Below are 15,610 nucleotides of genomic sequence, written 5' to 3' on the forward strand. Positions count from 1 at the left end.
TGTTAGTAGTGTCAAACTATATAAAAATAACCCTTGCGAGTTAAGATGATTATGTAAAGATAAATAATTGGACCAAAATTTTATTACTTTTTTCAATGTATAGGACTTGAGCTAATAATAATCTACATTAATATCACAATTATCGTAATTAGATGAAACAATGTCCCTCAAGTTTGAAGGGTTAGGGAATATATGGTGGTTTTGTGCATCTCATAAGTGCCCAATTCATCCCCATGGAAGAAAGGGTGGTGCTTGATTTGATTGCTGCATCACCCATCATAAACCCCATTCTCTTTTGGGATCCTTGTTCAAGAGTTGGCTTATCAAATCCTTAGCCGTCGAGTTTGAGTTACCACACTTTAACGATAAATCAAAATCTGTCAACATTAAGTGACCATTCGATCTTACTAAAATATTTTCGGGCTTCAAATCGCGATAAATTATCACTAACACGTGTAGGTATCTAGAGTGGCTACCACTTCAGATGCATAGTACCTGATAATTAACAATAAAAATCATTAAATCGTGTTTATACATTATTATTTAATAATTTCTAAAATTAATCAATTAATATTTTAATATTTTCTTAACTTATTCTAGTTGTATTATCTCACACGGTCAACCTTATTGGTCCATACTGAAAATGACCACGTAACAGAATAATTTTGAACCAACTTTTTGTACTAAAATTTATATCCCGGTTCACTCAATATTGACTTTACGATTAGGGTGTGTTTGTTTGATAGTACACCCTTTTTCATGAAAAATGAAAAATTAATATTATTTTTCAACTTTTGTAGTATTTGATAGGTGAAATTTTCCATGAAAAATGAATTTCATCTTTCTTGGCCACATCAGCATTTTCCATGAAAACCTTGAATTCTAATTCTCACCAAAATGGTGAGAATTAGAATTCTCGATTACTGTAGCAATTTTTTAATTTTTTCTATTATTTAATTATTATTATTTTTTTATTTTTATTTTTTTACAATGGAAATAAGTTTTAAGAATTATTGTAAAAAAAAATTTCCTTTAACTGACAATTTCCATTTAAAACAAAGTCAAACGAATACCAAAAAATATATTATTTTCTTGATTGATTTTTTTTGTTGGCAATGAAAATAAATTTCATACCCAATACCAGTAAATTATATCCCTTTAATTAACAATTTTCATTTAAAACAAAGCCAAACGTACATCAAAAAGCATTTTTATTTCCATATTTTTCATGTGGAAAATTATATCAATTAAACACAATAATTTATAATTCCCAGAAAAATAATTTATAGGCAATTCAATTCCCTAGAATTCGTTTTCAATTCAATTTAATTTCATCTTTACAATCAAACGGATCCTTATTTTAGCATGTAATAATTAACAAAATCATTTTTTTTTCCCTAATAATTAACTTTTTAAATGAGGATGTACTACAACATAGCTACGTAAATTTAAATTTCACAAAAAATGAGGATGTGCAGAAGAGTGAGGATCGTGAACAAATACTTACCGGACAGCAACGTCGTCGAACCTTTTTTCGGGTTGTTGTTGCCGGAGAATGTTGAGGTCGCCACCGGGACAAAAATTGGTCAACGAACAAGACCACCTAGGACAATCCAATATGGTACAGAGTGAGGGCAAAAATGGGTGGTCCAACATTTCAAGTATTTCCTTCTCTATCCCTGCCCTACTCTCTTTGTTCCTATATGCCAATTCCTTTTTGTCCATAACCTTGGCTGCAAACATGCGCCCTTTAGACCCTTTGAGCTCCACAAGATACACAGTGCCTATGTCACCACTTCCAAGCTTCTTAATGAAGGCGAAGTCATCAAGTGTTGCAATGTGCATACTGTGGACATCAGTCGAGGTGGCCGAGGTGGAGATAGGAGATTAGGAGTGTTATCGAGGCTATCGGCTCTCTTTCATGGTGGAGCAATTTGGTGCGAAGAAAGACGAATGATATATAAAGAAATCAAGAATGTTTCGGGGCGGCAATATAGGGTGGCTCAGTGGCAGATCTAGGTGGTGGCGAGTTAGGACTGGATTCGTCGGAAGCAATTTTTATTTTTTTTTAATTTTTGACAATAGATTAATGTTTTAGCTTATATTACTGATAATTCTTTCTTATTTGATATTTTCCTTTTAGCCGAAATGGTTAGGGCTTATACTTACATTTTGCAAGTCTCAGTTTCGAATCTCTTCATAGCCAATTAAATGTGCAAATTTTTTAGTTTTATAATTTCTACCAAAATTAATGCTATAGGAAAGACTTGGATGAGATTCGAACTGTGAACTCTTATTCTAATCATTGAACGCTTGATCACTCTGGCATCCTTGGCTTTTGAAACTTAATTCAACAAAATAATATATATTACATTTATTGGGTTTAATAAAATTATAAAGATTCAAAATCATGTTCTTCCTTTAAATTATACAAAATTTGGCAACAATGTCATTTGGTGAATATACGATTTATTCTTATAACAAAATAATTGTTATATTTAAATTTTAGGCCTTGTTTTATTTTCATTTTTTTTTTCAAAATACATTTTTATCTATCTTATTTTTAACCATATATTCTTCAATAAAATAATATTATACCTAAATTCAGAATTTTTTCTTTATTTTTAACCTCACGTTCTCCATGAAATCACTATTTCAAAATACATTTTTTGCTTAAAAAAAAGGACATCAAACGGACTTTTAATACTTTATTACGGCTGACGGTCGACAATCAATGATCGCCCGTGCTGACTCAAAATCCTGAATTCGCCACCGGTGGCTGGATCACTCTGCCGACTGTTTGAATGGAGCTAGTTTATTATTCAAAACCCCATGATTAATAATAATTATTGTAGACGTCATAACCCTGTTGGAATCTTCAGTAGATAGTAAGAAGTAGAAACCAAATCCTATTATTACTTGGCCATGTACGAAGACCGTCAAATTGATCAATTGTCAAGAAAGGTACGAGTTTAATAGTCGAAAGCACGACAATACTGATGTCATCATGTTAACTTCGAAGCAAAAGGAAATGAATTAGTGTTGATGTCATAATTGTGCATAAGTGTTGAACTAGGTTTCGGATAGCAGTGGTTGGCGACGCTTACCAAGCCTTCTTCAACCCGATTTGCAGTGGTCATGCCTTGTAGGCAGTGTTCGAAAATGCGCGCAAATGCTTCGAGCATTTCTGAAACGTCCTGTATATGGAGTATGCTCATTAAAATGCGGTCAATCTATTTTGTTGACCATATATGCTCGTTTAAACACCAAAATATGCACGCATTTGTGTTAAAAATTGTGTCCAGAGTTCAACCCATTTTTATCACTCAAAAAAAGCGAATTGAGCCCAACAAATATCAAATTAGCCCAAATCATCCAAACTCATGAATAATATAGTATTTATGATTTTGAGTAATATATATTTTAAAATTTGAAGAATATATATAAAGCTCAAAGAATGCATTATTCTGTTTATTTATTAGTTTAAATATTTAAAATAATATTAAAAATTGAAAAATGCATAATTACATGTATCCTTCGCATAGGCACACATATGCTTGTAATGCTTGATACTTGATCGAAACTTAATGCCACACATTTTATAACCTTTCTTGTAGCGATAATTAAAGTTGTACTTAAATAGTTAGTTACAATAAACCATTACATGATTATATGTCGATTTTCATTCAGAATTAAGGTCTGAGTCTGATAATGGTCAAGGGGACCATAAGACAATATGTGGTCATCGGCTTTGTGATTGAGCAATGGTGTTAGTGGTCATGCCATGTTTCTACCATGTTGGATACTATTTATAACCATTAATAATTAATTAGACTATTATTAAGCAAATGAATGGTGCCATGAGTGACAAAATCAGAAGACCATACTTTTTTGGCAAAATGAAATTTTGTAATAGTTATTTTTTTGAGAATGTGTGGTAAAAAAATATAAAAACAGGATTTACGCGCAAAATTATTTAATAGGAAAATATGTGATTGAAAATGAGGAAAAAAGAGATAATGACGCTCAAATAGGGACTATATCTTAGACGATGCTGTTGAAAGCGGCGGCACGATTAAATTAGTATGTTTTAGTTAAATATTTGTGAATATAATAAGCCATAAATATTACACTCTTGAAGAAAATTCGATTTTGTTAAAAAGTATTACTGTTAATCAATCAAAATATACATTCTTTGATATTTCCGAGTGTGTGCTTTGGTCACTTACGCATCTCAAGAAAGATATCTTTAATTAATCGATCTTGACAATTCTTTGAATTCTTATAAACGACTCACACAGATAACTTTTAAGTAATAAATTATGCCAATTTGAACTCAAGATTTCTATGTACATTATAACATAAAAATAAACGAAAAATCCATGTAATTACCACTTAACAGATCAACGGCAAAGGACTAAAATGAACAAAGTAAAGCTTTTTGTAGATAAAGATTATGTTTCACCAGTTTCTAAACTTGGAAAACCTTTATTAAATAAACTCATAAAATTTCCAGATTCTTTTATTAATATGGTAAAGTCAAATATTCAGTGTCTTCCCAACTGTTGCAGTCTAGTTTAGTTTAGATGGTCACCAAGTTTGTGCAGCTCATAAGGTGCTGGGTGAAAAGAAGATTAAACGCACCAATTCAAGTTCGGCCGACAGGAAAAAAAGTTAAAATCCTTATTTACTGCTTACTCATGTCTAGTACGATATATTGAATATGCCTACAAGTTCTAGAGTTCAAATAATATAATTCGAGTACTAATTACAAAATGCAATACAAAATAAATAATGTCAATTATTCTTTATAATGATATATCCATAAATAGAAGTCAGATAAATTGTACATACAAGAATAGGATGTTTCAATATTGACTCATATACCAGATCACCAAGGATTTAAGCTGGAACTTCAATAGGGCAGAAAATGAAGACAAAAGTAAATAACTATGATACACTTACCAGCCTTGTATCAAATAATTGCAAATGCCATCCCTTCTCTTCGAGATGGTGTAAAGATAGTATATGTACAAGCAAGCAGTCGAAGATCAACTATACTTCTGTTGGGGTGACAAGACACCATCTCATGGTCATACTATGTAGGACTTCTGGGAACTCTTTGGGCCACGCTTTCTCCTAGGATTGGAACTGATTGCACAGGACAAGGCATTGACAAGGTCAGAATCCTCTTCGGTAATCAAAATTTTAGCAGCACTGGGATCCGCCAGTAGAAGTTTTGCGACAAGGTATCCCGCAATAGACCAGGTCTGAAAAAGATGTGCCTGCTTCCCTATGAAGCGAGCTCTTTTGGTATCGTAATATTCAGGCCACTTGTCTTTTGATATGCGCTTCTCTGCAACCTCAACGGCTCTAGCTGCAATTTCTGGTCTATCCATTTTAATGCATGCAACGGTGAGCTGCAACCGATCGAGTTAAATCTCATGTGTTAGTGTTGAAGACTATAATTTAAATTGAATAAATAAATGTGTCTCATATCACAACTTAAGCTTTTAAATGAAATGATTAAACATGGCACCAGAACATGCAACCACCACCCAATTTCAGAAATTGTAAATGCGTAAAAGCTTTCATAAAAATGAATTTCGACAGTACGTAAAAGGGCATAACTAAGACTAAATTTAGATCAATAATTTTGTCCCCACTCTATTAGCTTAAACTTGATTATGTTGTTCCACGTTGAAACTGAATTGCAATTTAACGGAGGCTCGTACTCATTTTGAAACGAAGAGGACACTGCTTATTTAATTAGGATAATGCAGCAGTAAATACGACGAGACACCTCAGTCAAGATTAAAAACAAATTTTACCTGCCAAAGCAGAGTTGGCCATGCACCTCCATTGTGGTATGACCAGGGCCTGCATCAGGAACAACAAAAATTTATGACAAGGCAAAGAATACGAATCAAGAATAATAGACACTCGAAAACTAAGAACGAAGGTTAATTTAAGCAACTAAGAATTACGTGTTTTTGGGATCGCAGCCGGTGATGATCTGCCACTCCTGGCCTTCAAGTGCAGGATAACATATTTTAAACGGCATATCTGCAACCAAATCCAACCATTTAGCTTCAATAAGATCCAATATAGCATTTGATTGATCCACAGTTGCAAGGCTACTGACAATAGCCCACAAATTTCCAAGAGAAAAGAACCGGAAATCCATGTGAGCAGGCTGTAAATTCCCAATCAGATAGCCTCCTTTATTTGGCATCCATTCCACTAACCAAGGAGAAATTTGATCTGGGTAAATATTGAATTTGTTAACAGCATCGTATGAGTACTCTTCGGTCTTGTAGCGGTAAATCTCGTTAAGTTTTCTCATATCGATCCAATAATACTCCCTTATATGAAATGACAGTGCAAGGAGGCGATTGTTTAAAGCACGGACAAGATCAGCTGATCCATCCTCTGGTGCAAGCATTTCACGTGCACAGATTAGTGCTGAATAGAATAGCGCCTGAAACCACATTTGAGATCATTTATTTCTAAGCATGCCACAGATAACATAGAAACTCCCAAAATACAATTTCCCTGAAATCCTAGTAATTCTACCACGTCAATTAGGCTTCTAGCAGTATATGACAAATGAACCATCTGTAACCCTCAGTTTTCCCTTATAAAATGGTCCACAAGGTTTCAGTATCCTTGATCTTAAAATTATAAAATCCTCATATCCTTATTTTGCTGTCTGAACCATGCATGCTCTGATAAACTCGAAAATACATAATAACGTACTTTAACTTCTACAGATATTAAATCCATTATTAATTTTTCCCACAACCAATAATTTGAGTTTTCTTGATAAGATTACAACATTATGATCATAATAAATTAAAGAAAAGCTATAATATAGACATTGATATAAAAAACAGAAGGAATCTTAGCAGGTCACGGGAAGAAGTAGGACCATATCATCAAACTTCACATTGAATTTTCCAGACCAACAAATAGTTTAAATAGGATTTCTATCAAATAACACAACTATAATTCAAAAAGAAATAAATAAATAAATACTTAGGAGGTTTTTCGGTACTCATTCTAAAAATATAAAATGCACATGTAACATGCATGTGGACCCCCTTTGGCAGATAGGAGAAGGAAAGGGAATTAAAGCAGCTCTCTATTCATACTTATTTTTTTGCAATTACTGGCCAAGAGAATTGAATGAAACATATTTAGAAAACAATGATTCGAATGACTTCCTTGCCTGAATCTCCAAAGGATGACCATGAATTCCCATACGGCGATCTATCATGCAAGAACCATCAGTCACTAATAATGTCGGAAACATATCAAATCCATCAGCAAGACATAGCCTTAATATCATCTTAATTCCAGTTTGGACATCAATTCTCTCCTGAACAGATAAATCTCCAGAACATTTACCATATGCACGTAACAAAATAATCCACCATAATCCTGAGAATCACACCACAAGCAAAGGAACTATTTTTGAATACATTATCCAAAAATTATTTTTTCCTATAGATGTAACTAAATCAAATGTCCTGTCGTTACCAGAATCAACTGGTGCAACCCTGCCAATTGCTGCCTCACCAAAGTCAGGATCCAGAATCTCTTCCGTTGCAGAGTCATCACCATCCAGAGGAACTGTGCGCACTTTAAAACTGGCAGGCATCAGCCCTTGACCAGGGCTATGACAGTCCACAGTCTTTTCCCAGCTCTGCAAAATGGGAGGTGTTTAAACTCATCCATTTTTTTCCTTCAAAGCATGAGCTTCACACAAATAATTTTAAGGCACTTGTTCGATATGCACTAAATATACCATCATCGCTTTCTATGCTAGATCAAAAACCTGTTACTGTTGTTCCTAATAGCACTGATTCCTAATAGCGCTGATTCATTGTCGCACGTGCAGTAATTACTGTTGTTCCTAATAGCACTGATTCATTGTCACACTGTTTTGTCAATCGCAAGTTTTCAACTACATAGAAAGAAATAGGCTGCAATTTATATTTTTCCATTAATCTATCCTTTATTGACAGAATGACAGTGGATTTTATGAAGATTTATATTACTAATCTCCAATTCCGATACATGGGGAGAAATCCAAATTAAGATTGTTAGAATGACAAGGTTTATTTTTAATTTTTTTCATTTGCTAGGATGTTAAACCCTTAATGATATTGCGGCTAGATGATGGAAACAGCAACCACTTGGTAGTACATAAATAGTTAGTTTCCAGGTTCAATGAAAATGAGCATCACCTGGAGGTTGACAAAATAGGAGAATCTTCTTAAAATCCTCATAAGAAATTAAAATTTATCATGCCTGTTCAAGATAAAAATATCTCTATTAAAATGACAAAGCCAAACATTGAACATCCAGAATATATAAATCAACATAAATAGATTTCCTTAATGATCAATAAGTAGAAAAATTTAACATGGTTACTACTGGAACGGAATGGAAATAATTTGCTCTTCTTAAAATACAAAATTATAATAGTGATGAAGTGGTTCAATGACCACAATTAGTTGAATTGATAAAGACGGAGAATTCATTTTTCGTGTAACAAAGACAAGTCATTACTCAAGCATTCCAAGACAAGCCAGAATAGTTAAGCAATAATTTGGCAGGAAAATAATCAGTAGATCAGAACAATCATGTCTACCTGTAGCTGAAGTGTGTGAAGGATAAAGTTGCAAACAAGATCATATTCTCCCTTCAGAAGAAAAGCTATACCAGAAGGTATGAAGTCTCGAATAAAGACCTGGTCATAGTTCAGAACATTGGAACTACTCGGGTCCTTTGCAGCAATTGTCCCTATTGGGTTGCCACAATAATAAACAATAGATTCCCTTAGTAGCTCCCATGCTTCATCCTCAACTGAATCAGCAATAACTGTTTGCAAGGTATCTCGTACAGAGCCATTTTCAGGTAAATTACTATTGGACGTCACCTCTTTCTTCGAACTGATTTCTTTGAATTCAAGAACATTCGGCGTATTTACATTCACTGTATAGAACTCCTTCGCATTATCCACAAACCATGCTCCATTTCCACCCTCCGAACTTATCCCATTTGCACTCTGAGGTCGTTGGCATTTGCATTTTGCATACCGTTTTTGGGTTGTTGCAACATTTCCACTTGAGACGTGAGAAAACTGAGGAGATATACTAATGCTACAGTTGAGAACTTTCGAATGACTCGCTCTCTTTCTATATTTTTCTGAGGTTCTAGATTCTGACAGCGATTTGCTAAAATAAGGTCCAGAACTAAAAAGGAGAGGGACAAGCCCATCACAAACTCGCATAATTGCTTCAGATGCAGCCATTAACACAATGCGACCTCGATGTAAATGGCAAATGCTCAAAAGTCAACGAAGAAGAAATCCGACACCCCACTTCGATTTCAAATGCCTAAAAGAGCAGATAAAAGTGACAATGACTATCGATATGTGTGATCAGAATAAATGCGAGCACACTCCACAACTTCTAAATGATAAGAAATTGTTGTCATTCAATATGAATACGCACGAAGACTTCGTTAAAGAAGAATATATATCATTGCGTTTAAGTAAAATAATTCTAGGAAACAAACGTGCAAAATAAATTAATTTATTCACGCCAATAAATGATGAATAAATCAAGCCAGAGGGTTTTCCCAATACCAAAAAAGAAAAATCGACCAAGTTACTTTAACAAAAAATTTCAGCTTACTACACAAGAAATAACAAGAACATGCCCAAAATACCAGATATATAAGCATCAACCTACGCAAATCTTCATTAAAACTCAGATATTCCAAACTTCAGCATCTTTTCCACATAATCTTTAAAAATTGCTGATTGAAAATTTCATTCTCCAAAAAGAATAAAAGAAAATAAACTATTACAAAATAACCCCAGATATAAAATAAATAAATACCTTATAACAACAGTAACTGGAATTTTGTGGGTCGTCGAGACTTATCACAGTTTTTGATGGAAAAAATCTGGGATTTTTAAGGAAAGTAATGGGGGCGTGAAACTCACGTGAATACGGAAATGAGCCAATGGCAGACTTCAATCGCTCTCCGTCACAGAAATATATTTGACGTGCGTGAAAATCATTGATTATATTTATTTTTTATGAACATTCTCTATTGTGCATGTTTGGTAAGTGATGCCCAGATTTTTTAGGGAATGATGAAAAATTGATATCCGTTTTAACTTCATAGGCTATAAGTTTAAGATTGAAGAATTAAATCCAGACCACAATTGAAGTGGACCAATTATATTGGGTGTTTAGAGGTAATCAGTCCATTGGGCTAGATGCTCAATACCCAACTTTGAGGTAATTTGAAAATCACAAGAAAAGATAAATAAATAAATCGATATATTTTCTTCAACTTCCTTATCCCATCTTAGATGAGCTCTATCTCTTGAATTAACATAATATTGCAAATCTTCTATTCTAATCTTGCAAGACTCCTGAGAAATCCATTCTCCCCATTAAGCCTATAAATTGGAGCATTCACCCGTCATTTTAATTCACACCAAAAACAAGAGAAACTCCCCTCCTATTTAGAGCAAAACAAATCCTCCTCTGCCTTCTTTGTGAAATTGTCTTTATGACTGATAATGACCTTTAAATTAGAGATACTTTTGTGGTGTGGATCGAGTTTTTGAGCCAAATCAAAAAGGGGAAAATCATTCTTCATTTTTCAGTTTTTGGTTTTTAATTTTCTTGAAGTTAATTTTTGCAAATCCTACATTAATTAGTTCTTTTGTTTGATTTATAGGTGGGTTAGCTTCACAATTTGTATCAGAGCTTGGTGGTACTGAAAATCTGGCCAAAAATCGACCAGAAAATCGACAGAAAACAGAAAATCGAACTGCCCAATTTTTTGCACCGAAAAATCGCACCTACAAATGCGATTTCCCGTCAATCCAGAAGTCCATTGGTAAAACGGAGACTAGGGTTAAAACGTGCAGGTGGAGGCGGCGCGTGATCCCGGATGAGGCGCATGGCAATGGCGCGTGAGAGCATGTGGATCCAATTTTGGAGAAGTTATTTTCAAGCAGTTTATTCCTCACATTATTTCTAACATTTTTTGTGTTGGAAGTTTTCTGTTTCAGGTTACACGGAAAAAGTTGGACGATTTTGCGTTTGGTGGATCAACGGTCGAAATCGTCACATATTTACTGAATTACTTTAGACAAAAATTGTAGCCCTAAGGCAGTAAATTCGCATCTCTCGTAATTTACAGACTCAGACAAGTCCACTTTGGTAAATTGACTGAAACCTTTCATTATTGCAATAGCAGATCATCGTGTGGAGTGATCATTAGTATTGGAGTTGTCATTGCTTGGCAACCATTACTTGTTGATAGAACCTACGATTACTTGTCATTATCTGTTTAATTTTCTAAGTGAAATTATTTAGATTAATTTGTTGAACGTCATTGAGTTATCTCGTATTATTTTAGACTTGTACCCGAACTCTTATTTTAGTTCTTCCCTTGATCTGAGAACTCGATTCTCACAAAACCCTGGGGTTCTAGAATAGCATATTATTGTGAAACCATAGAAATCTTGTTACTCCATGTAATCCGTGTGACCTGTGACTTCTACATATTTGAATTTGTGTTTTATGCATTTTTTGGTAAAATGTCAACACATCACTTTGAGTTGGGTTTCTTTAATGGTAAAGGAGATTTTTCAATTTGGCATCAAAAAATGAAAGGTATTCTTGTTCAACAAAAAGTTTCCAAAGCTATTGATAACTCTTTTCCTACAAACTTGACTAATGAAGAAAAAGAGAATATGGATGAATTGGCATACACTTCTATAATATTACATCTGTCTAATGCGGTGTTAAGAAAAGTTGGTAAATTAAAATCAGCTCAAGAACCTTGGGAAAAAATTGGAGGAACTTTATGTGTCTAAGTCAACTCCAAACAATTTTTTTATACTTGAAAGTTTTTTTAGCTTCAAAATCGATTCTTCAAAAGATTTGGATGTCCTTAATAAACTCGTGCAAGATATTACTAACTGTGGTGAAAAAGTATTTGAAAAGTATAAGGCAATAATCTTGTTAAATACTATCCCTGAAACTTATAGAGAAGTTAAAAATGCTATTAAATACGGGAGATGTACTTTGACACCTGAAATTGTCATAGACTCGTTAAGAAGTAAAGAAATGGAAATGCGAGCCAAGAGAGTCGAGAGAAGAAGTGGTGAGGTTCATATAATTAGAGGTAGGTTTCAGTTTAGAACCTGTGATAACCAAAGTAGATACGCGTCCAGTAGTAAAAAGAAAAGTAGAAGTTTATCTAGGTCAAGAAATAAAACTAAAGGTAGAAAATGCTATGGTTGCGGTAAAACTGGACACTTCATTAAAGATTGTTATATTGAGAAAAACAAATAAAAGGAAAAGGCTCATGACGAGGCAAATGTTATTACTTCTTCCGATGAATTTTGTAAAGTATATGTGTTATTAAACACTGAACCGACTGAAGTAAATTTGACTGTGAAATCACATTTAAATGAATGGATACTTGATTCTGGTGCATCATTTCATATTTCATTACATAAAGACTGGTTTGAAAATATGCAAGAATCTAAAAGTGGTCATGTTATTTTGTACAATAATCATGCATATAAAATTGCTGGCATTGGTGATATCACGTTGAAATTTGACACTAGTTATGTGCTTAAATTACATGGAATTAGATATATTCCTGAAATGGTTAGAAATCTTACTTCAGTAGGAGCATTAGAAACTGATGGTTTTACTGGTAAAATTGGAAACAACATACTTAAAATGATTACGGGTGCTCTTGTCACATGTAAACGTACTAAAAGAAACGGTATTTATGTGAACACTGCTGAAATTGTTAAAAATTCAACTTCCTCTATAAATTTGACCAACAGTGATAACACACACAAGTAGCATAATAGATTGGCTCACACAAGTATTAAATGACTTAAACTGCTAAAAGATAAAGGTGCATTTGGAAAAGACTGCGTGTCTAATATGCCTTTTTGTGATCATTGTGTATTTGGTAAACATTATAGGTCATTTTTTCATCTGGTATGCATAAACTACTAAAGTATTGGAATATATTCATACTGATTTATGAGGGCATGCTACTAATCCCACAATGGGTAATAATAGATATTTTATGTCCATAACTGATGATCACTCTCGTAGGGTGTGGGTTTATCTGTTAAATGATCAAACTAAAACCTTTAAAATATGAAAATTACAAGTTGAAACTCAAACTGGCAAAAAGATAAAATATCTAAGGACTGATAATGGCCTAAAGTTCTGTAATAATGATTTTGATGATTTGTGTGAAAAATGTGGAATTACTAGACATAAAACTGTTCCTTATACACCTCAACAAAATGGGGTGGCTGAACGTATAAATCGTACTTTACTTGACAATGTTAGATGTATGATGTTGAGTTCTGAAATTCCTAAATTTTTTTGGGGTGAAACTGTTATCACTGCGTGTTATCTGATTAATTTGACACCATCTACTGCATTAAATGGTGATACTCCATATGAAAAAGGGTATGGTAAATGTGCTGACTATACTATATTAAAAACTTTTGGCTGTGCTGCTTTCTCTTATCAAAATGAGGGAAAACTAAAACCTAGAGTTAGGAAATGTGTTTTTTTAGGATATTCTGAAGGAGTTAAAGGTATAAGGCTTTGGGATAAAAGTCAAAATGGAGTTAAGATCATCATAAGTCGTGATATTACATTTAATAAGTCTGAAATGCTGTGTCTAAAATCAGAAAATGACACCTTGAGAGAAAAACTGTGAGAAAACATTAGTGACGAATCTCAAGTAAATTTAAGGTCCTTAAGTGTTCAACCCCCACCACCTCAATCGAGGTGGAGCATCAAAATCCTGAACTAGAAGATAATCAGAGTGAAAATATTGAGAGAAATGAAGTTATAGAGGAATATCAAGGAGAGCAAAGCCCTTTGTCTTATTACCAGTTAGCTAGAGACACAGTTAGAAGAACACATAGGGTGCCTCAAAGGTTATAGTCTGATTTTGAGCTTGCTTATGCTAGTTATGAAGAACTAGTTGATAGAGAACCAAAAACGTATGAAGAAGCCTTAAGGAGTGCACAATCTGAGGATTGGGTGAAAGCGATGAAAGAAGAGATAAATTTCCTCGATAAGAATCAAACATGGGAATTAGTCCCAACACCTAAAGACAAGTCAACAATTAAGTGTAAATGAGTTTTTAGAATTAAGGAAAGAATTACCAAAGGAGAGGGTTTAAGGTTTAAGGTTAGACTTATGGCCAAAGGTTACACACAAAAGGAAGGGGTAGATTATAATGAGATCTTTTATCTAGTTGTTAAGTATACCACAATTACGACTATGCTTGCATTAGTTGCACATTTCAATTGGGAATTTGAACAACATGATGTTAAAATCGTTTTTTTGCATGGAGAACTTGATGAAAAGATTTTCATGGATTAACCTAAAGGTTTTGAAAATAAACAAAAACATGATCATGTGTGTTTTCTTAAACGCTCTTTGTATCATTTAAAACAATCTCCTAAACAATGATACAAACGTTTTGATTCGTTTGTTAAGGAATGAATTTGATCATTGCTTGTACTATCAAGGTAATGCAAACAATAATGACTGTGTGTTTTTGTTACTATACGTGGATGATATGCTTTTGATTGGTCCCAACTTGAAGTGTTAAATGATGTAAAAACTACTTTAAGTAATGAATTTGATATAAAAGACCTAGGTAATGTTAAAAGAATTTTAGGCATGGAAATTCAAAGAGATAGGTCTAAATCAATTATATTTTTACATCAGGCTCCATATATCATGAAAATTTTGAAGAAATTTGGCATGAATGAATGTAAAACTGTCACATTACCTTTAGCTAATCACTTTGTATTATCTAAAAAACAATCACTTGCTAATGAAGAAGAAGAAGAATATATGAAATGAATTCCATATACAAATGTCATTGGTTCTGTGTGTTTCTAATGGTGTGTACTAGACCTGACTTAGCTTTTGCTGTTAGTACACTTAGCATGTATATGTCCAACCCGGGTCCCAAACATTGGGAGGCTTTGAAATAATTGTTTAGATATTTGAAAGAAACATACAATGTTGGCTTAATATATAAGTTTAGTACTGAAGGAATAAAATTGAAAGATTTTACTAATGCTAACTATGCTGGTGATAGAGATAATAGGAAATCTATATCTTCCTACATGTTTACTTTGTGCAATTCATGTGTTAGTTGGAAATCACAATTTCAATATGTTGTTGCATTATCCACTACTGAATCAGAATACATTGCTGCTACTAAAACCTTTAAAGAATCTTTGTGATTTAAAGGTTTATTAAATGAACTTGGTGTTTTTAAGGATAATGTGACAATATATTCTGATAGTCAATCTGCTATTCACCTATGCAAAAATCCTGTCTTTCATGAACGTACTAAACATATAGATGTTAGATTGCATTTCATTAGAGATATGATTTCTCTAGAACTGGTAAAACTTGAGAAAGTACTTTCAGAATATAATCCTATAGATATGAGAACTAAGGTGCTCCCATTGGTAAAGTTTAAAAATTACCTT

At 33.4% G+C, this 15,610-nt stretch overlaps 2 protein-coding genes across 6 annotated transcripts; both read right to left on the bottom strand.

The window, feature by feature from the left end:
* Positions 1 to 276: 276 nt before the first annotated feature.
* On the bottom strand, positions 277 to 1,845 carry LOC111408486 (serine/threonine-protein kinase D6PK-like). The gene is made up of 3 exons (XM_023038237.1): positions 1,508 to 1,845; positions 477 to 495; positions 277 to 357 (listed from the first exon to the last, which is right to left on the bottom strand). The coding sequence occupies exons 1-3, from the start codon at positions 1,843 to 1,845 to the stop codon at positions 277 to 279; spliced, it is 438 nt and encodes a 145-aa protein (XP_022894005.1).
* A 2,936-nt stretch (positions 1,846 to 4,781) lies between these two features.
* LOC111407734 (alkaline/neutral invertase E, chloroplastic-like) lies at positions 4,782 to 10,042 on the bottom strand. 5 transcript variants are annotated; one of them, XM_023037382.1, is made up of 7 exons: positions 9,915 to 10,042; positions 8,660 to 9,407; positions 7,543 to 7,708; positions 7,232 to 7,443; positions 5,988 to 6,481; positions 5,832 to 5,880; positions 4,782 to 5,420 (listed from the first exon to the last, which is right to left on the bottom strand). In XM_023037382.1, exons 2-7 carry the CDS (start codon positions 9,320 to 9,322, stop codon positions 5,094 to 5,096), a joined length of 1,911 nt encoding a protein of 636 aa, XP_022893150.1. In that variant the 5' UTR covers positions 9,323 to 9,407; positions 9,915 to 10,042; the 3' UTR covers positions 4,782 to 5,093. The 5 variants fall into 5 exon arrangements, with proteins under 5 accessions (XP_022893150.1, XP_022893154.1, XP_022893151.1 ...); XM_023037386.1 differs by having other exon boundaries at positions 10,022 to 10,041; XM_023037383.1 differs by lacking the exon at positions 9,915 to 10,042 and adding an exon at positions 9,742 to 9,885.
* Positions 10,043 to 15,610: the final 5,568 nt, after the last annotated feature.

This window comes from Olea europaea, chromosome 13 (genome assembly GCF_002742605.1).
Source record: "Olea europaea var. sylvestris chromosome 13, O_europaea_v1, whole genome shotgun sequence".
NCBI classification, from domain to species: Eukaryota; Viridiplantae; Streptophyta; class Magnoliopsida; order Lamiales; family Oleaceae; genus Olea; species Olea europaea.

What these genes read in the sequence shown, in the direction of transcription:
- LOC111408486 (XM_023038237.1), bottom strand. Translation starts at nt 1,845, where the DNA reads ATGCACATTGCAACACTTGATGACTTCGCCTTCATTAAGAAGCTTGGA.
- LOC111407734 (XM_023037382.1), bottom strand. Translation starts at nt 9,322, where the DNA reads ATGGCTGCATCTGAAGCAATTATGCGAGTTTGTGATGGGCTTGTCCCT. An exon ending in GGTTGCACCAGTTGATTCTG is followed by an intron (nt 7,444 to 7,542) that starts GTAACGACAGGA and finishes TGTGATTCTCAG; the next exon opens with GATTATGGTGGATTATTTTG. An exon ending in GTCATCCTTTGGAGATTCAG is followed by an intron (nt 6,482 to 7,231) that starts GCAAGGAAGTCA and finishes ATGTGGTTTCAG; the next exon opens with GCGCTATTCTATTCAGCACT.